The sequence below is a fragment of the Megalops cyprinoides genome, chromosome 6 (assembly GCF_013368585.1).
Source record: "Megalops cyprinoides isolate fMegCyp1 chromosome 6, fMegCyp1.pri, whole genome shotgun sequence".
Lineage (NCBI taxonomy): Eukaryota > Metazoa > Chordata > Actinopteri > Elopiformes > Megalopidae > Megalops > Megalops cyprinoides.
Genome location: NC_050588.1, coordinates 4,998,946 through 5,016,107, shown reverse-complemented (window position 1 = coordinate 5,016,107; position 17,162 = coordinate 4,998,946). Strand labels below are relative to the sequence as shown.

The 17,162-nt window shown below is 44.4% G+C and overlaps 1 protein-coding gene across 2 annotated transcripts; it reads left to right on the top strand.

Moving 5' to 3' along the window:
* Positions 1-301: 301 nt before the first annotated feature.
* Positions 302-15,713, top strand: ikbkg (inhibitor of nuclear factor kappa B kinase regulatory subunit gamma). 2 transcript variants are annotated; one of them, XM_036532232.1, is made up of 16 exons: positions 302-608; positions 1,536-1,723; positions 4,940-5,199; positions 5,626-5,706; positions 6,134-6,247; positions 7,712-7,897; positions 8,507-8,568; positions 8,728-8,775; positions 10,235-10,337; positions 10,769-10,884; positions 11,079-11,231; positions 12,191-12,272; positions 12,997-13,140; positions 14,033-14,169; positions 14,282-14,346; positions 15,080-15,713. In XM_036532232.1, exons 2-16 carry the CDS (start codon positions 1,540-1,542, stop codon positions 15,229-15,231), a joined length of 1,887 nt encoding a protein of 628 aa, XP_036388125.1. In that variant the 5' UTR covers positions 302-608; positions 1,536-1,539; the 3' UTR covers positions 15,232-15,713. The 2 variants fall into 2 exon arrangements, with proteins under 2 accessions (XP_036388125.1, XP_036388126.1); XM_036532233.1 differs by lacking the exon at positions 6,134-6,247.
* Positions 15,714-17,162: the final 1,449 nt, after the last annotated feature.

Here is a 17,162-nt window from a genome sequence, read left to right as displayed (position 1 = left end):
AGGTGTGATGTAGAATCGCCCTGGGTCTACTCTATAGTTTCACGGAGCTCTTCGCTCTCATGTGAAAACTACACTGACAGTTGTTTTGAACACATTTTCTTCAACTGTATTATTCAACCGCTATTAAATGACAAGCCTCATTCACTCCCCTTAACAGACAGTCTCGTCCATGTCCCTATATGTAAGCATAAAAGGACGAAAGTAAAGGTAGAAATGCGTATTTCGAGCAAAATAGTAGTTGGCTTTAAATGCTTTTGGACTTCACCTACCACCAGCACTTCTGCCCCAAGTCTCGCAGTCGACTGCGGAAGTAGGAAGCTAAGGGGAATTCCTGCTTACCAAGCTTGAGCCTGGCGGTGTCAATATCAGCCAGCTATATCAGAAAGCAAGGTTGACAATCAGCTAGCAAGATATTACAGTCGTATATCTTCTGCTTTGCGATCGTAGACATACATTAATAACGCCACCAGGAAAAGAAAAAAGAAAAACACCGGAGCGGACTGTGAATACACCTTTGCTAAGTAGGAAGTTAGACGAATCAACAGCGTCCGTCTGCTAGCTAGCTAGCAGCCAGCTAGCTAAAAAGCCAACACGCACCGAGAGCGGAGGTAAATATGTCTTGGTACATTAGCTCGCTAAGCTATTTTTACTTTTGTCATGATGTTGTGTCTATGGCGTATATCCGACTCTAGAAACGACGGATCGCTATGTAGCTAGTTAGCGAGCTAAGACTGTGGGATCTGTCAGTGGTAACGGTAAGCTAGCTTGCTAGCAACATTCATTTCAGCTATGCTAGATAACAAGATAGGTAACTATCTGGCAAGCTGTCAACTTCAGAGTCAGTGGTTTGGCCTATTTCATTGTCAGCAAAGTCATGTAGATGGTCATTTGAAGTTCTAGCTAGATAACATTAAATTCTGTGTGGAAGTAAACAGTCTGTTCCACTGAACTTCTGAAGCTGCTGGTTTGTGACAGACAACCTAATCTAGTTTAACATCTATGTTAACTGCCGGGTGCGTAGTGAGTATGTGCCGCTAGGTTTACCGGCGAGGAGGCTAGCTTTAAACATCAGGGCAGTAAGCTCTCCGCGTTAGCCACCTAGCTATGTTAGCTAGGTGGCTAACTACAGAAAGGCCCCACGATTCTTTGCATACAGCGCTAGCTGACCTGGCTGTTGTCCTTCGTTGGAAATGGAAATGAAAGTGAAAGCCGTCAGAAAATACCGAGAGAAGTTCCCGGAAAAGGATGGGGGAAGGGTTCTTCTTGCATGGGTTGACGTAATAGATCAAACAGAGCAACATATAATCAACTTTGTGGTCAGTTTGCCTCATTTCACCTCTTATGGAGATAACACACAAACTAATGTTTACCGAGTTTGCGAGTTGAATAAATTACATTTAAAACAAACCAACATTGAAAGGCCGATGTTTTATATTTTAGAAGGTCAATTATTCTAATCGTCACTGTGACTGAAATAACATACTTAAAGAATTTGGTAGTGCACTAGGTGACTGTCTTCCTCTCTCCCTCCTCAGGGTGATGGTTCAGCCCCAGGCTCATGTGGATAGTGCTCTGCAGTGGGACATGACCGGAGGCGAAGTGCTGGGTGCTGGGGGCTATGGGTCACTGGGAGCTAGCTCTCAGGGGTCACTCCGGATCCCCCAGGAGCTGGCATCCAATGAGGTGGTGCATAGGCTGCTGGGAGACAATCACCAGCTGAGAGGTAAACAACAACAGTGAGATGAATCTGTCCCAGAGGATCTTGCTCTGGAATGAGTCAGTTGCTTATACTAGGGTTGCCACCTATGTCTGACAAAAAACCTGGACAATATCGTACCGATGACTGATGAACCTCTTTGCCCACAAGCAAAAACACATGTCCATTAGACCAACGTAACAGAATTAGAGAAGGCTTTGTGCTTTGTGAAGTAGGGTTGTGCGTAGCCCTGAATATTTTACCTTATTTTACCTTCAGTATCTTCATGAGAAGAAACAGCTGCTTACCCGATTGCTTAGATACTGGTGCGTGCTTTGCTTGTGCTTGTTTTTGCTCCCTCTTGGCTGAACAAATAAGTAGGGGGATGACATTAGAGTTGCATTTACTATACTTAGACCTAATCTATAGCCATTTATAGCATAATTCATTTTATTTACTTAATATGCCTCAATCGGAGACTAAAATCACCCTTAGCGTATAGGAAAACATACCTATTATAGGTTTTATCTTACCTAATTTTCCATTTATATGTGGCATTTCCCTTTGCTGCAGCTATCATTGATCTCTGTTCTTCAATGAATGACTTGAACTCAGTGCATGACAATTTAAAGTTCAGTCTGACCTGCAGCTTAGACTTCACCACTGCAACTGACAGTTTTTTGTCGGACTAAACATCTTCCATGTGACTGAACACTCGCTCTGCGTAGGCATTGCTGACTGGTATGGAAAAAACAAAAGCAAATACTTTCAACAGCTCAGTGGATTCAGTTGCCTTACTGAAAAAATAGGCCCACTTTCTATCTGGGGTAAGGTCTTTTGGAATGGTGTCAAATACTTCATTCAGGATGACTACATCATCATACAGTGTGCAATAATGTGTGCAATAACCTGGTCCTTGAAGTCAAGATATAGTACTGCTTTCTCAAAAAACCTGTCTGCCAGGCTTCTGAACTTTTCCTGTTGCTGGGGTAAAAGGTAAACGTCGATCACAGTAGCACCGTCACTCTCTAGCTTCCTAATAGAGGAATCAAATTCCTGCATCACATTGTGCATGAATGCCAGGATGCATTCAGCAACAGTAGGGTTCACATTTTCTGTGTCAGTAGCACCACACACAAATGTCCAGATAATACTCGGGCAGTCGTCCTTTCCAGGGGATACAAAATAAGACTTTAAGGCTGGCCAACACTCTAAAGTCCTCTGGATAGCTGGCAGCAAAGACAACCGGCATGCGGGGACATGCCTCAGAATCTCCCTGTATTTTGTAGAAGTGAATTCACAGAACTGCTTAAGCGTTTCCACTTTTTTTAGCAGAACAACTGAATTCACTATACACCTTAAGCACAAAGGCCACCACATCACACCCTGCAGAACTAAAGACGCGATTAGATGTTTTCACAGTGTTATTTATGATGTGACACTTGCAATTGCCCTTCAAAATGTGTGGGTTAACTTCCCTGAGTTTCTGAAAAACCAAGTTGTGCCGACCATAATTAACTGATGCGTTATCTGCACCATAGGCACTAAACTGGTTGACTGAAAGTCCATTGTTTTCAGTGATGGACACACATCTGTTTAAATATGACTTCACTAGATTTGTCGGGGTCGTTGTAAAAATCTAGTCATCCGTACTTCACACCCTCGGATGCACAGAAATACTGGTCCATGTATGGGAACAATTTTGTGTGGCCAGAATAGGACGTATCAGAAGATACTGCAAAGTACTGTGCTTTCTGCAACTCTTCTGCTAATCTCTCTTGACTAAATGGTGCCAACACATTCTCAACTAAGGCTTCACTCTTAGTTCTGCCACAGGACATCTTAGTTGCAATATTAGAGTCACTGAATATATTTGCACTGACCTTGTTCCCACAGTCAGTGGACAGGTAGCTGCGGCCATGTCGCACACCGTGATGAGTAGTAATTCGGTGTCAGCAATTTTGTCCTCCTCTGAGTCTTTCCTGATCGTGGATGATGAAATTGCCTTGGTTTGTCGGGTGATTTGAACGTGATTCTGATGTTTTTTTGTTTTAGCATGGTCGTCCAAAGTGGTTTTGCCCTTGTGTTTAATCACAATTTTTACTCAGCATATGGAGCAGGTAGCAGAAAGTGGATCGCCTGGGGTTGGCTTTAGCCATGCGGTGTAATTTTCATTTTTCATCCAGTCATTATTGAAATAAGTTGAACGTTTCATTTTCTTTTTGACTGGCCTGTCAGACCCAGTAGACACAATCTCATCTTCGTCCTCCATCTCACCACCCATCTCAATAGTTATATTGTTCCTAGAATAAAGTTACCATTAAGTAGTAGGCTATAGTAGATTCAGCAAAATTATTGGTTCACTGCCTATCTAGTGCCACCAGTACTAGCCGCCAAGGCTGATGGGCTAGTCACGTCACATCCCACCAGAGCCAGTGATAGTGTACACCAGCGGGAAAATGATGCATATTTCAAGAGGATGGACGTGAAAATGTAAATAGTCAGTTAAACAGAAATGATAAAAATTGATCTAGCCTATTGAAAACAGGGACATTAAGTGTCCTGGGGGAGAGAATAAATTTTCCGGGACTGCATATTAAAAAGAAGGACAATCCCGGGAAAACCAGGACAGGTGGCAACCCTAGCTTATACAGTAAGGCTTGCAGCAGTTGCTGGTCTGTTTGGTTACGCTGCCACAGGTCAGAGGTGGGGTTAAAAGCAGATTCTCAGAGTCACTGATCTGTGTTAAAATCCTTTTTGAAGTCATTAAACTCCTCCATAAAGCCCTCTTTTTAATGCCTAATTCCACAGATCCTTAATTGGAAATGTGTTTCCAGGAAATTAAATTAACTCATTAAAAAGTGGTACATTTTGTGTGTCACAAGCAACTTGAGATATGGGAGGTAGAAGGTAGTATTTAAAAGTATTTTATGCCAGGAGGAGTTTCTCAATACACTGGTCTTTAAAATGCCACTCCCTGGCTATGTCAGCAGAACAGAATAAATCACAGAATGCTACAACATCCTTTCCATTTACAATCAGTTTACGAGTTTGCCTTTTTCAGGGTAAGGGAGACACAGCCCAAGATGCTCATTTATTTGGTTATTTTCTGATAATATAACAAGCAGTTTGAGTGTCCAGGTTTGCCAGCAGAGAAGTATGTCTCTGTCACTGCGTTGGGTCTCTCTCAGAGTGTCTGCGGTTGTGCCGAGGTGCGTCTGACCCTCTCCCTCCCTGTCTCAGAGGCGCTGCGGCGCAGCAACGCTGCCCTCAGGGAGCGCTGCGAGGAGATGGAGGGATGGCAGCGGAAGACGCGGGAGGAGCGGGAGTTCCTGGGCTCCCGGTTCCGGGAGGCCCGGGCCCTCGTGGAGAGGCTGGCACGCGAGAACAAGGCCTTGACGGGCCAGCTCAACCACACGGGCGCCGGCGTGCCACGGCTGAGTCTGAGTGCAGAGCAGAACCGCACAGACGCCCAGAGGGACGCGCCTCAGAATCCTCCAGAGGTCAGTGCGTTGTCCTTCCTGTGGGAGGGGAGGGTGCAAAGCCTTCTGGGTTTTGTGCAGGTGCAACATTCCATTATTAGAACAGCAGTATGTGATAGTAGAGCACATTGAAGTTGTAGAGTAGATTGTTAGATCGATTCCAAGGTGAGCCACTGCTGTTTTACCCCTGGGCATGTGGGCCTATGTAAGTTGCTCTGGATAAGAGCATTTGCTAAGCAAGTGTAATTCAAATTCATAGAAATCCCAATTTGGACGGGAAATACAACTGAACAGTAGCACGTTGACGGGTATGTCTAAAACTCAGCAGTCTGGTCCTCCCGTTGATTTGGTAAAGGGATTAAACACTCTGTATGATTGCAGCAGTTTGTACTTTTAGGAAAATGGATGGTAATGGACAGGCCTAAGCTGGTTGCGTGTGTTATTCAGGTAGCCGAGCTGAGGGTGGAGAAGGAGGGGCAGAAGGGAGTGGAGAGGGAAGCTGACCGACAGACCCCCCCACAGAGTGTGGTAAGAAAGATGGTGGTTTTGAGAGTGTACATGTCATTCTGTGTATGAATGCGATGTAAGGAGAGTGTTACACATTGCCCCAAAAAAACAATTGCACAAAAGCGAGTTGGGAGAAGTTCTGCTTTAATTCTGTCAATTTGGGAAATTGAAATTCAGTTTACAAGTTGAAGTTTGCTTACCATTTTCTGTAAAGATTGTTTCAGCTAATGAATTGAATTTCACTTAATTTCCAGAATTTACTGAATTAAAATGGAATTGGCCCTAATTCAGCCCATAAGTTGAACACTGCTGAAGCCACAACGTTGAGGGAAACCGACCCATTTTGACATCATACTACACCACTGTCACCTGTGTGTTTTGTGTTCGGAGTAAGCGTATCCTTGCGTGTTCCTTCCTTTTGAAAGCATCTCCATCTGTGTGTATCCAGGCTGACTCAAGTGTGTGTAGCTCCTGCAGTACTGTGTACCCCAGCCTGGCTGACAGCCTGTCTTCTCCTGAAAGAGAAGATGGGGGAGAGGGAGAGGGTGGGGCCAGCAGCCAGGTGAGAGAGTCCCTCTCTCTCACTCCCTTGCGTCTCCTTACCCGGCACTCCTGGTCCCCTCCCTGCATCTCTTCCCTCTCTTGGTCTCATGTTAGGCAGTGGCCAGTTCCCCGGTGACTTCACAATAGGCATGGGTTCTGCCGAAGCTGGGTGTCTCTGCTTAAAATGCTTGAGTGATAACTGATAGCTGAATTCTGTTTCTGCGCAGTGTTGGATCAAAAGGTTGGCAGCCAAACACAGACGGTCCTTCAAAAGCAAGTGTTCATATGCGATTTTTCACCATAATTTCCCGACATCTTAGTACTGTTACACCAAGATTTAGGGAGATTATGTTTATGGAGATTGTTGATAAATGGCAATTCGTTCGAGTCAGGCGTCACTCGGCTGCCTTTTCCCAGGGTCAGGGAATAATTTTCCTTTTTTTCCGCAATTGGTTTTGGGTTATCTCATTTTTGACTCCTTCTGGAAAATCCACAATGCTACATGTGCAGCACTTTGTGACAATTTCGATTGTAAAAATACGCTGTAACAGATGTAAGATTGATTGATCAATTCCAGTAATATTATAGCTTTTATGTCTCTTCATTGTTAGTGTTAAAAACTCCTCCATGTCAGTGAGGCTCCAGTTTAGGGAAGAGGGAATTGTGGGGCAGTGCTTGATCATGAGAACAAGGAGTTCTTGGCAGCAGTTATCCTCCCAAAGATCTGATCACAGACCATTTATCAGTTTTCTCCAGTTCCCAAATTTGGCTGTAGATGCTTGTGCAGATACCATGATCATGAGTTAAGGCATTTGACTATAATAAGATGTTCTTCAGTGGGATATTCTCGTAAGTAATTTCACTCTACCACAGAAAGACATTTATCTGGGTGAGGAAGTGAACGTTTTGATCCACCCTCGTGTGTTAGTGTGGTATTACCACTCCAGGTTAAATTTGTTTGAGTGGGCAGAACACTTTTGACCTGAGTGTGTCATGTCATACGAAAGGATTACAGCTGTGCAGTACACCACTTCTGAAAAGGGCACAGGGAGGTGTTAAAACAGCCTCCACTGGCTGTGTCACATCTACACCGTGCTGCGCATGGAGTGGCTGCTGAAGCAATGGAAATGTCTCCATGCTTCTGATCGAAAAAACAGGAAGAGGTCAGTTTTTTTTTTTTTTTTAGAACTCCACCCAACCAACAAAATGTCACTTTGAATGCTTGTGAAGGAGTGTCGAAGCTTGAACCCTTGCACACCTTCATCCCTGGGTGCTGTCATGTTTGTTTGCCAAACATCATTTTATTTCCTCTTCTCTTTCTGTATTTCTGTTCCTCTTCCTTAGGTGTTGAATATGGGTCAGTGGGCAAGTCAGGGTTTAATGAGGTGCGAGGTGATGGAGCTGAAACAAACCCCAGTAAAAAAATGTTCTTGTGTGAGTGGTACAACTTCTTTCTCTTTTCTCTCCCCCCCCCATTTTTCAGGTCATTGGAGGAGGGAATGAGTTTCTACAGCTGCTCAAGAGCCACAAAGAAAAGTTGGAGGAGGGGATGAGGGAACTGAGGAGGAGAAATGAGGAGCTGGAGAAGGAGGTGGAGGAGGGGGTGAGGGAGAGAGACAGCCTGCGCAGCACGAATGTGCAGCTGCAGGCAAAGCTCACCGAGATACAGGTACCTGGGTGACAATACCCGTTACTGATCACTTCCCGTAGTTCAAAACTGTTCATTCCTCTCTCAACCTGTCTGTTTTGTGTGCTGCCCAGCATTGGATAAAGTCGCAGATACTCTAATGATGTTGCTGGCTTATGATGCTCCATTTACACATCAGCGGAGAAATTACCTGCTGTCATAGGCCTGGGGTTGTCCACTACATTTTCATGGGGGCCTAATTTAAACTAAAATAAGGGGCTACATATATTCCTCTTCCTCTTGATAAAACAATGTATGGATAAGTATTTTAAAAACAGCTTAGGTATGCTCTTAAAATACACTTAGCAGTTGTTTCTTACATTAAGAAAAGAGCATCAGAGGGACTGTCTATTTTCAATTTGTGTTAAATGATCAATTTAGGAAAGTTTTTTTTGTTTCACAATTATCAACAGGTTAACAGGAATTCCCTCACAGGCTGCCTTTAGTGCCACAGGCTGCTATTTGAACAGCCCAGCTTTATGCTGTATATAGAACATGAAGTGCTCCTTTTCTGACTCCCCACCTCTTGTTAAGTGCCACCATGACGGTGATTTGTGCTCATTTGTTTGCTGGGGTCTCCATCTTTCTCAGGGCTGCAGTGTGGTAGAAGAGACCATTCAGCGTTCAGAGTCACACGCCGTTAGTGCAGAAAGGTACTGACTCTCACTCTTTCTCCATCCTGTCTGTCTGGATCAGTGATAGATTCTTGCCAAGATCACCTTTTGTGAGGGAGGGACTCTCCCGGTCCTGACCCTTTTCTTTGGCTGCTGTTTGGACCTGCGTTTGACCTTTGCCCTCTCTGTGTTTCTCAGCTCCAGTCTGGTCCGGCTGAAAGAGCAGCTACAGGCCACACAGTGCAGGTGAGGACACCAACGGTGCTGTCGTCACCAACGGTGCTGTCCGTTTTGCTGTCAGGTGTTCTTTGTTGGAAGAGTAGAGCATTACTTTTTTTGAGATACCTCTCTTTTTTGAGATACCTCTCGACGTGCAAAGACCAAGTTAAAAGGCAGTGTTTAGGAAACATTGAATATGTCTACTTGTCCAAAATGTTTCTCCACTTTGTGTGAACTAGTGTTGCCCACCTGTTTTAGTGCAACTTGGCTTCAATTTAATGGCATCTCTTTCAATGTCAGACTAGTTTTTGCAAGTGTTTGTACTGATTCATAGAGAACAAGGATGCAAGCCATTTTTGTACAATGAAAGTCTTTCTGTAGAGGTGTCATTTATTTTAGTATTACATTTGAGCAGTTAGAATGATGGTATGTGTAGTAAATGTAATTAATTATTAATATAGTGTAACGGAAGGGAGTTGTTATGATACTGCTTGCTAGTGAGGATGATTAGTGTGGAACTGATATATGTGTACATATCAGGAAAGAGATGCAGTACATTTGCACATGCTGTTCACAGTAGCTAGGTAGGTAGACAACAGTGTAGATAGTTGACTGGAAATAAAATAAGATGGCTAGCTAGTCCATTGCATGTAATGAACTTATGCTTATACTCTACATTTCTTAAGGGGCGTAGAATAATTTTAAGATAATGTTGAATGATGTAGTATCAAAATGTATCATATCAAAGTGATTTTTTGGATATATTCCGATGTATTATTATATCGTATCTGTTGTATAGGTGATAAGTAAAGACGTTTACACCCCTACTAGGTAGCAAGCAAGAGTAATCTATTGTCAACCTGATTCACTAGCTGGCTGGTAAGCCATCTCAGCCTATTTTTAAGTTTTAAAGCAGCTTGCAAGGTCAGAGTTAGTGCTGTAACTGCCTCTGTTGTCAGAAGACTGGCTCTGTTGTTAACTCCATGTATAAACTGGCAGCGTTGACATATAGTCATGAACACAGCATTGTTTATGGAGCTGATAGATGTGACATACAACACAACACAAACTCATCTTAGACCACAACGTAGTAGCTTGTGTGAAAAGTACAGTTTAATTCTCCATTTAGAACACTGCAAAATTAAGTGACCTGCCTCCTTAGCTAACTAGCCTTGTTGATGTTATATTGCTGTGTTAGCATTATTTTTAATCTTTTGGCTTGTGCTGTATAGGTGTGTGGTATGCCACACCCACCTGTAACTTGCCAGATGGCATACCTGCCACCCCAATATGTTGATTTTCAGTGGTGTTTTTATAGCATGGAACACTTTCGAGAAAACAAATCACTGTAGCAGTTGTTGAAGTATGTTGGTATTTTGATCACCTGCACAACTGGGGAAAAAATGATACGATTTTCGGGGTGTTAAGAGCAGCGGGGGCACATTCTGACCGAGGAGCCGCTCTAGCTTTGTTTTCTGTGTCGCAGGTATAACGAGCTCCAGGAGAAATTAGACTGCCTCCAGAAAACCACGGTTCAGCGAGACAGAACAGAGGCCTTGCTAAAACAGAAGGACAAGGAGTGCGCCCAGGTAAGCACACGAGCACGCTCTTCGCCGACCTGTGCTTCAGATTTGCAAGTGAACACAGATGCGTACATGGCAGCGCCCTCTGCCAGCTTAAGAGTTTTTGCAGGGCAGTATATGGCCGTACCTACCACCCGTCAAAACGGTTAGCTCCAACCCGTCGTTCCCATTGGCCAATTTGCATTCCACCTGTAGCGATATTCACTGAACGTGACAATTTTGTGGTCAACAGCATAGCCCTTTGCATTGTTACAAAATCTGGCACATGTCCAACAGGCAGCACAACCCCGTATGCCAACGGTCGTTATGGTGGGAGTGACGTCATTACGGTTGCACTGACCGCAGGAAGTGTATGTCAGTGCTTAGATGCTCACTTGTTAAAAGCACACACGCGTGGCGCTCTGTGACCTCTCCCTCCTGTGTGCTGTGTCGAGCAGCTGGCGAAAGACAACGAGGCCCTGAAGGCCCAGGTGACCTCGCTGCTGGGGGAGCTGAATGAGAGGCAGAGCTGCCTGGACAAGAGCGAGACGGACAGGGAGCGGCTCAATGAGACGTAAGCACCTGTGTGTGTGTGTGCGCACATGTACATGTGTGCATGCGTGCGTGTGTGCGTGCGTGCGTGTGCGTGTGGAAGGGAAGTAAAAAGGCTCCCCCTGCAGGTCTGGACTATTCCTGTAAGGGCAGAGGTTCCTGGGTGTCAGCATAGCAGTTCACTACAGCTCCTCTCACTCCCCCCTACCCCCCCAGGCTGGCTGTGAGGACAGAGGCACTGCACAGCATGGAGCGGGAGGTGGACCAGCTGAAGAAGCAGCATGGCGTGACTGTGGACAAGCTGCGGCTGCAGACGCAGAGCCTGGAGGCTGCCCTGCGGACAGAGAGGCTCGTCCTCACCGAGGAGAAGTGAGCGCCTCCTCCACCAGGAGCATCAGTCTGGGGCTATAACACTGACACTGTTGCTTTAGCACTGACTCTGGGGCTCTGACAGAGGGGCTGTAACACTGAGGAGAGAGAGGCTCGTCCTCTCTGAGGAGAAGTGAGCATCTGCTCCATCAGGAGCATCAGTCTGGGGTTATAACACTGACTGTGGGGCTTTAACACTGACACTGTAGTTGTGACAAAGGAACTATAACACTGAATGTGGCGCTGTAACATTGACACTGTGGCTTTGAGAGAGGGGCTATAACACTGACTCAGACTGTCATTGTAAAAGTCAGCACTGGCACTTGAACATTCAACACACATCTGATACACTGAGCTGGAAAATCTACATTATAGTAGTAATATTTATATTAAATGTAACATTAAAATTACATTAATATTGCAGGTAGAATGCAGGTAGAATTGGTCATTGCTGTGGGTAGGATTTTTAAAATTGGACAAATGGTAGTCTGATTCTCATTCTGATTCTGGCTGGCTGATTCTGAATGGTATTGATCATGGCATGGTGCTTGGTGCTGCAGGTTGCTTTGATTTGAAATGCTGATGCAATTAAGAGTAAGGAGGCAGCTGAGGTGCTAATTCCTCACTCAGAGGCCCCTGGTCATAATTTCAGGATTAAACTCCCATCGGATGCTTTCATGTGTGCAGTTCACAGATAGTGTTCAGGTTAGCTTGAAATTGACATTGCTGTCTAAGAGGTTGACTCTCAAACATGTCTTATGTTTTTGTTTTTTGTTTTTTTTTTTTTTACAAAGAAAATTCATTGACATGACGGGCAAAAGGAAGACCGCATAACCTTTGTTGTCTTATTTTAGTTTATCATTCTCATTCAGTGAATTGGGGAGAACTGAGTATTTACGTTTTCCTTGTGTGTGCACTCTCAATGTTTTAATTATTGTTAATTCTGGCTCTGTTTTTAGGAGGAAGCTGGTCCAGCTGCAGCACGCCTACACTCAGCTGTTCAAAGACTACGACACCTTATTGAAGAAGGTCACTCCAAACGTAGGGTCTGCCGTCGCCTCCTCCATTCTTCTTGAGATGTTAATAACACTGGTGTCTTGTTTGCCTGCATACTGTCTGTCTCCAGGGCCAGCCACATTAGTGGTGACTGGTGTGTGTGTTAATTGAGGAAGAGTTGTTTGAGAAATTCTTGAGTGTGATGGGGCTAGCAACATTCTTTGCTGTTTTATGTTTTTATGACTAATCCCATAACTCTCTCCTGCGTCCTCATTTGCACCAATCCCGTAACTCTCTCCTGTATCCTCATTTTCACCAATCCCATAACTCTCCTGCATCCTCATTTTCACCAATCTCATAACTCTCTCCTGCATCCTCATTTGCACCAATCCCGTGACTCTCTCTTGCGTCCTCATTTGCACCAATCCCATAACTCTCTCCTGCATCCTCATTTGCACCAATCCCATAACTCTCTCCTGCATCCTCATTTTCACCAATCCCGTAACTCTGTTCCACATTCCTCACTATTGCTGTCTCGCGAGACAAATGACACAAGCATGACAGAGGACTCAAGATGGCGTCTCGACGGAACCCTGCAGAAAACAAGCACCTAGCAACGGGCCTCATTCGGCCGTTTGTCTGTTGTATTTCGGCTAAACACAAGTGCTGAGGGAACCATAATGTTGGAAAGCTGGTACGAGTTGGGGAGCCCCTGAGAAGAGTCAGTTTGCTTTTTAACAGAGTCTCTCCCTCTGTGTCTCTCTGTCAGGGAGGAGAGGTGGAGGACCTGTCGAAGAGGCTGGTGGATGCCGAGACGGCCCTGGCTCTGAAGCAGGGCCTTATCGACAAGCTGAAGGAGGAGGTGGAGCGGCTGAAGGCGTCTCTGGAAACCCTGCCAGTGCTCGCCGCACAGGTAATGTGCCCACCTGCATGCCCACACCCGTGACCAGGAAAAACCCCTAGTTCTGGGCGATGGCAGATACTACTGCTCCATCCAAAGAGTAGTTCTGCTCTTTTGCGCAGAGGGATGGCATTGTGGATTATTTGAACTTTTGCTGTTTATTTGTTTAAATTGAGTATTGTTTTACATTTACTTGGGGTGAAGTACATTGGCTGAATTCCCTCAGTAAAAGCGATTATAAGGATGTATAATGAATGAAATTGCAAAGAAGCACATTTTCTGGTAAGCTGCTAAATTCTGTGGTTAATGTGTTATGAAGTAATATACTGGAGACTGTCCCACAGTATTAATAGCCTTATGTCTTCCTTTTATATGATCCCAATTTCACTATGTGTGATATTAATTAGTCAAAGCTGATTTATGCCTGTTTAGTGAGGTTGTATTTTGTTGATCAGGGAGTGATACCATCCTGTAGCATCCTTGTACCTAGTAGCTGAAGTTAAGTGGAGGTGGCTTGGTTGGTACTTGAGTGGGTGACCATTCACCCGCTCCACTGTAGTAATGGGGATACTGTGCTGTAGAGTGCTGTCTTTCTCTGAATCACAGTCCTGCCTCACTCTAGTCATCAAACGTCCCATGGCAAACATACCAATAGAGTACACCTGTTAACCACAGCCTCACGGCCAGATCCCAGTCCAGTCATCTAACCGTCCCCCAATGTCAACCACCTCTGTTCCCCCAGATAGACAGTGAAGTAGGGGAATGGTGTTCCTAGTTGGCCTTTTTCATTAAATAAGTAGAGTTTTGATCACTGTAAATGTCTTATTCTTTTTTTATCAACGCTTTTGAAAGTGGAGCATATACATTCCTTACATTCGTTTCCTCTCGTCTCCCTGGCTGGCAGGCGGAGATCTACAAGGCGGACTTCCTCGCGGAGAGGGAGGCCCGGGAGAAGTTGCATCAGCACAAGGAGGAGCTGCAGGAGCGGCTGAACCAGGCTCTGGCTGACATCGAGAGGCTCAATCACGAGCTGGACACACGGTAACGCCGGCGACGCACCGCCCAGCAGCCTGCCTCAGCCAGCAGGGTACACTTACAGCACAGCGCCGCAGAGCGATAACCCCCTACCTCTCCCTCTCCCTCCTTTTCACAGACAGAGGATACAAGACATGCGGCAGAGGCACGTGGAAGATTTCCCGGGGGCCCAGTCCCAGACAGGTACTGAGAGCAACGAGCGTGCACCGGGCTGCCTTTGGGACTCAGTTCTGTAGCTTTGAATCGGCTTCAAATTCACATTCACATACAGCTTATGGGCATTGTTTTGATGTTACATAGAGGCCCATGTCTGTAGTTTCGTCCAAAAGGACTGAATAGACGGGACAGTAAGGGAGCAGCCATGAGAAAGCATGCTTTCTCCTTGTAGCCAATAAGAACTGCTGTGTAGAAGCGCTTCATGATGTCTGAATAATTTGAGTGATCAAATACTTCCTTCCTGCAAGCAAAACATTCTTTCATTTTACATTTGCACATGCCTATAACTGTAGTCAGTACAAGCATCTGACTTTGTAGTTTTATCACTCCAAGTGGTATTTTGGGTAAAATTTTTCATTTTTATTTCAAAAATAAATTTTTGAATGTTGATGCCGTCGGTTTTCTAATATTTTGTCCTGTAGTGAAAAAATGGGAGAACAAATTGATTAATTTGACATTTTCAAGAAAAACAAGCCATACAAGCCCCAAAACAAGCCCTTATTTGCTCATGCTCATGATTCCAAACAAGAAATGAGGATGGATGGGAAGTACATGGATCAAACAGTCTCTCAGTTCAGTTCAAAAAGCTTGACTGGTGTGACGTACAAGGTGCATACCGCCAGTGCAGATCTCTCTCTTGTATTGCCAAATAATCTTTCTGCTGTGTTTTTGTGTCTGTCTCGTTATCTCTGTGCTGGAGGCTTCCCAGGGGCCACGGTTCCCTTCAACCCTGCTCAGCTTCCCTCGTTCCGCATGACTGAAGAGGTGCCCGATTACCGCTGCCCAAAGTGCCAGACCCAGGCACCAGACATGGACACCTTGCAGATCCACGTCATGGACTGCATCCAGTGAGAGAGAGAGAGAGAGAGAGAGAGGTGGATCACTCTCTGCGGACTCCACTGTGAAAACAAGGAAGAGGAACTAGGAGCAAGATGGTGGAGTAGAGTGACAATGGTGGGGTGGCATGTTTGGTGGACATGTACTGTACATCTCCACCTGTCATGAGGAAGGAAGATACTTTTTACTCACTGCTATGGTTAATGTCACCAGAATAGAAATATTGATAATACTTCCATTCTTATGGATCTCTGTCAGTGTTTGCAGGTAATTCTAATAATTCTACTATCTCTCTTCATGTAGTACACTGTATTGTACTTCAGGCATGTGTCTGTGCTTTTGTCAGTATCTTTCTGTGCTCCAGAATGTAAGTGTTTGTCTTTGAGGGGCAATGCCAGCCTGTGTACTGTCTGTAATTCAAAATGTTAAAATAAAAATGTTCTTCCTCATGTAAATTGTGGTAATGGAAACAGAGATTTAACAAATAAATATTAATGTCCTACCATGTTTTTGCTGTGTCTTCAAGTCTATCTGTAATGAAGGCTTGTTCATGAAGATTACAAAGTTATATGCTCCAATCTTGGGCAGAGAGTATCAGTATCAGAATGAGAGATGTATCAGAATGATGTATCAGAATGACTTTCAAGTTGGCTGTAATTAATTGTCCTTGAAACACAAAATTAGCAAAAAGTAATGATCTTTCACCTCTGTTGATTCACCAGTGACTATGGTAGGCAGTAAAATGTTTAGGGTCAGTTCTTTCATTGTTGATTTCATGCAGATCAGCTGTCTGTGCCACATGCACGTTGCATAGTTGACTGGCTGATGGAATCGTGCCAATGTTACAGTTCTTTTAAAAATGCACAACATTTTGGCTGCTGTTTGACCCCTTCTGTCAAATGAATGATATTCCTCTTTCTTCCCCTGAGCCTTTAACTAAGATTTTCCCTCACCTGTGTTGATCTCAGACTGGTTTCTACCATTTTTGTGATTTTAAATACTGGCCTATTATTATTTTTAACATATGCTTTTCTATTATTATCTTTTGTTTTTGTGTCTAATGTGCAAGTTGAGCAAAACTAAATTATGTCCCTCAATAATGCACTGTGCCAGATGGACACTGTTGAACTCCCTCACTCAAGTTATTCTTGACCTTTGCTGGGAGTGGAATGCCTACAGGGACGCCTGGAGGATAACAACTGAAATGCAGGTTGACAGTCCTATTTTGCATGATGGAGCAAAATCCCAGGCCTTAATGATGCCTAGTACACACTTCACCATTTAGCCCCTTTTAGCACTCAAAAAAATCCATCACCACTGCACACAGACCAGTGCAACTGTGTGACATTCAGTCATCCACTTCTCCATCCTATGGTGGTTCCCTTTCTCTACATAGCTCCCATACCTCCGATTTTCACCAGTTCCCAGAATCTGCAAAGTTTCCTTAACCATCTTTGTAACAGGTTTGCATCCAGGTACCCTTGTGGAGACTTTCCAAAGAAGGACATTTCTGGTTACCATTTTTAAGTGTATTACAACCAATGTAAGTTTAACATGGTATTTGACCTAATAAGGCAAGTTACACTAGTTTGCCACTTCATAGTTGAAATTCAATAATTGAGCTGGATGGCTGGGTAACTAACAAATACGTTTGGAAATGGGTAGCGCTTGCTTGACACCTGTTCTTTCCTCTGAACTTTCTGGCTAGCTAGCAAAAAAATAAGATTGAAATCTTCTTAAGGTATTTGTCACTTTTCACTTTTAGGCTTGTCAAGAATTTCTGGTGCCCTAGGCGTGATTTTGCTGAAACACTCCGTGTCCTGCATAATTATTTGACTTTCCCGGGGACCAGTCCTGATTCTAGGACCAGCTGTCTGAACTACTACCAGCTAACACATACGTTGCTTAGGTTATTGCTTGCCAGGTGACTGCTGTTCTATAGGTCC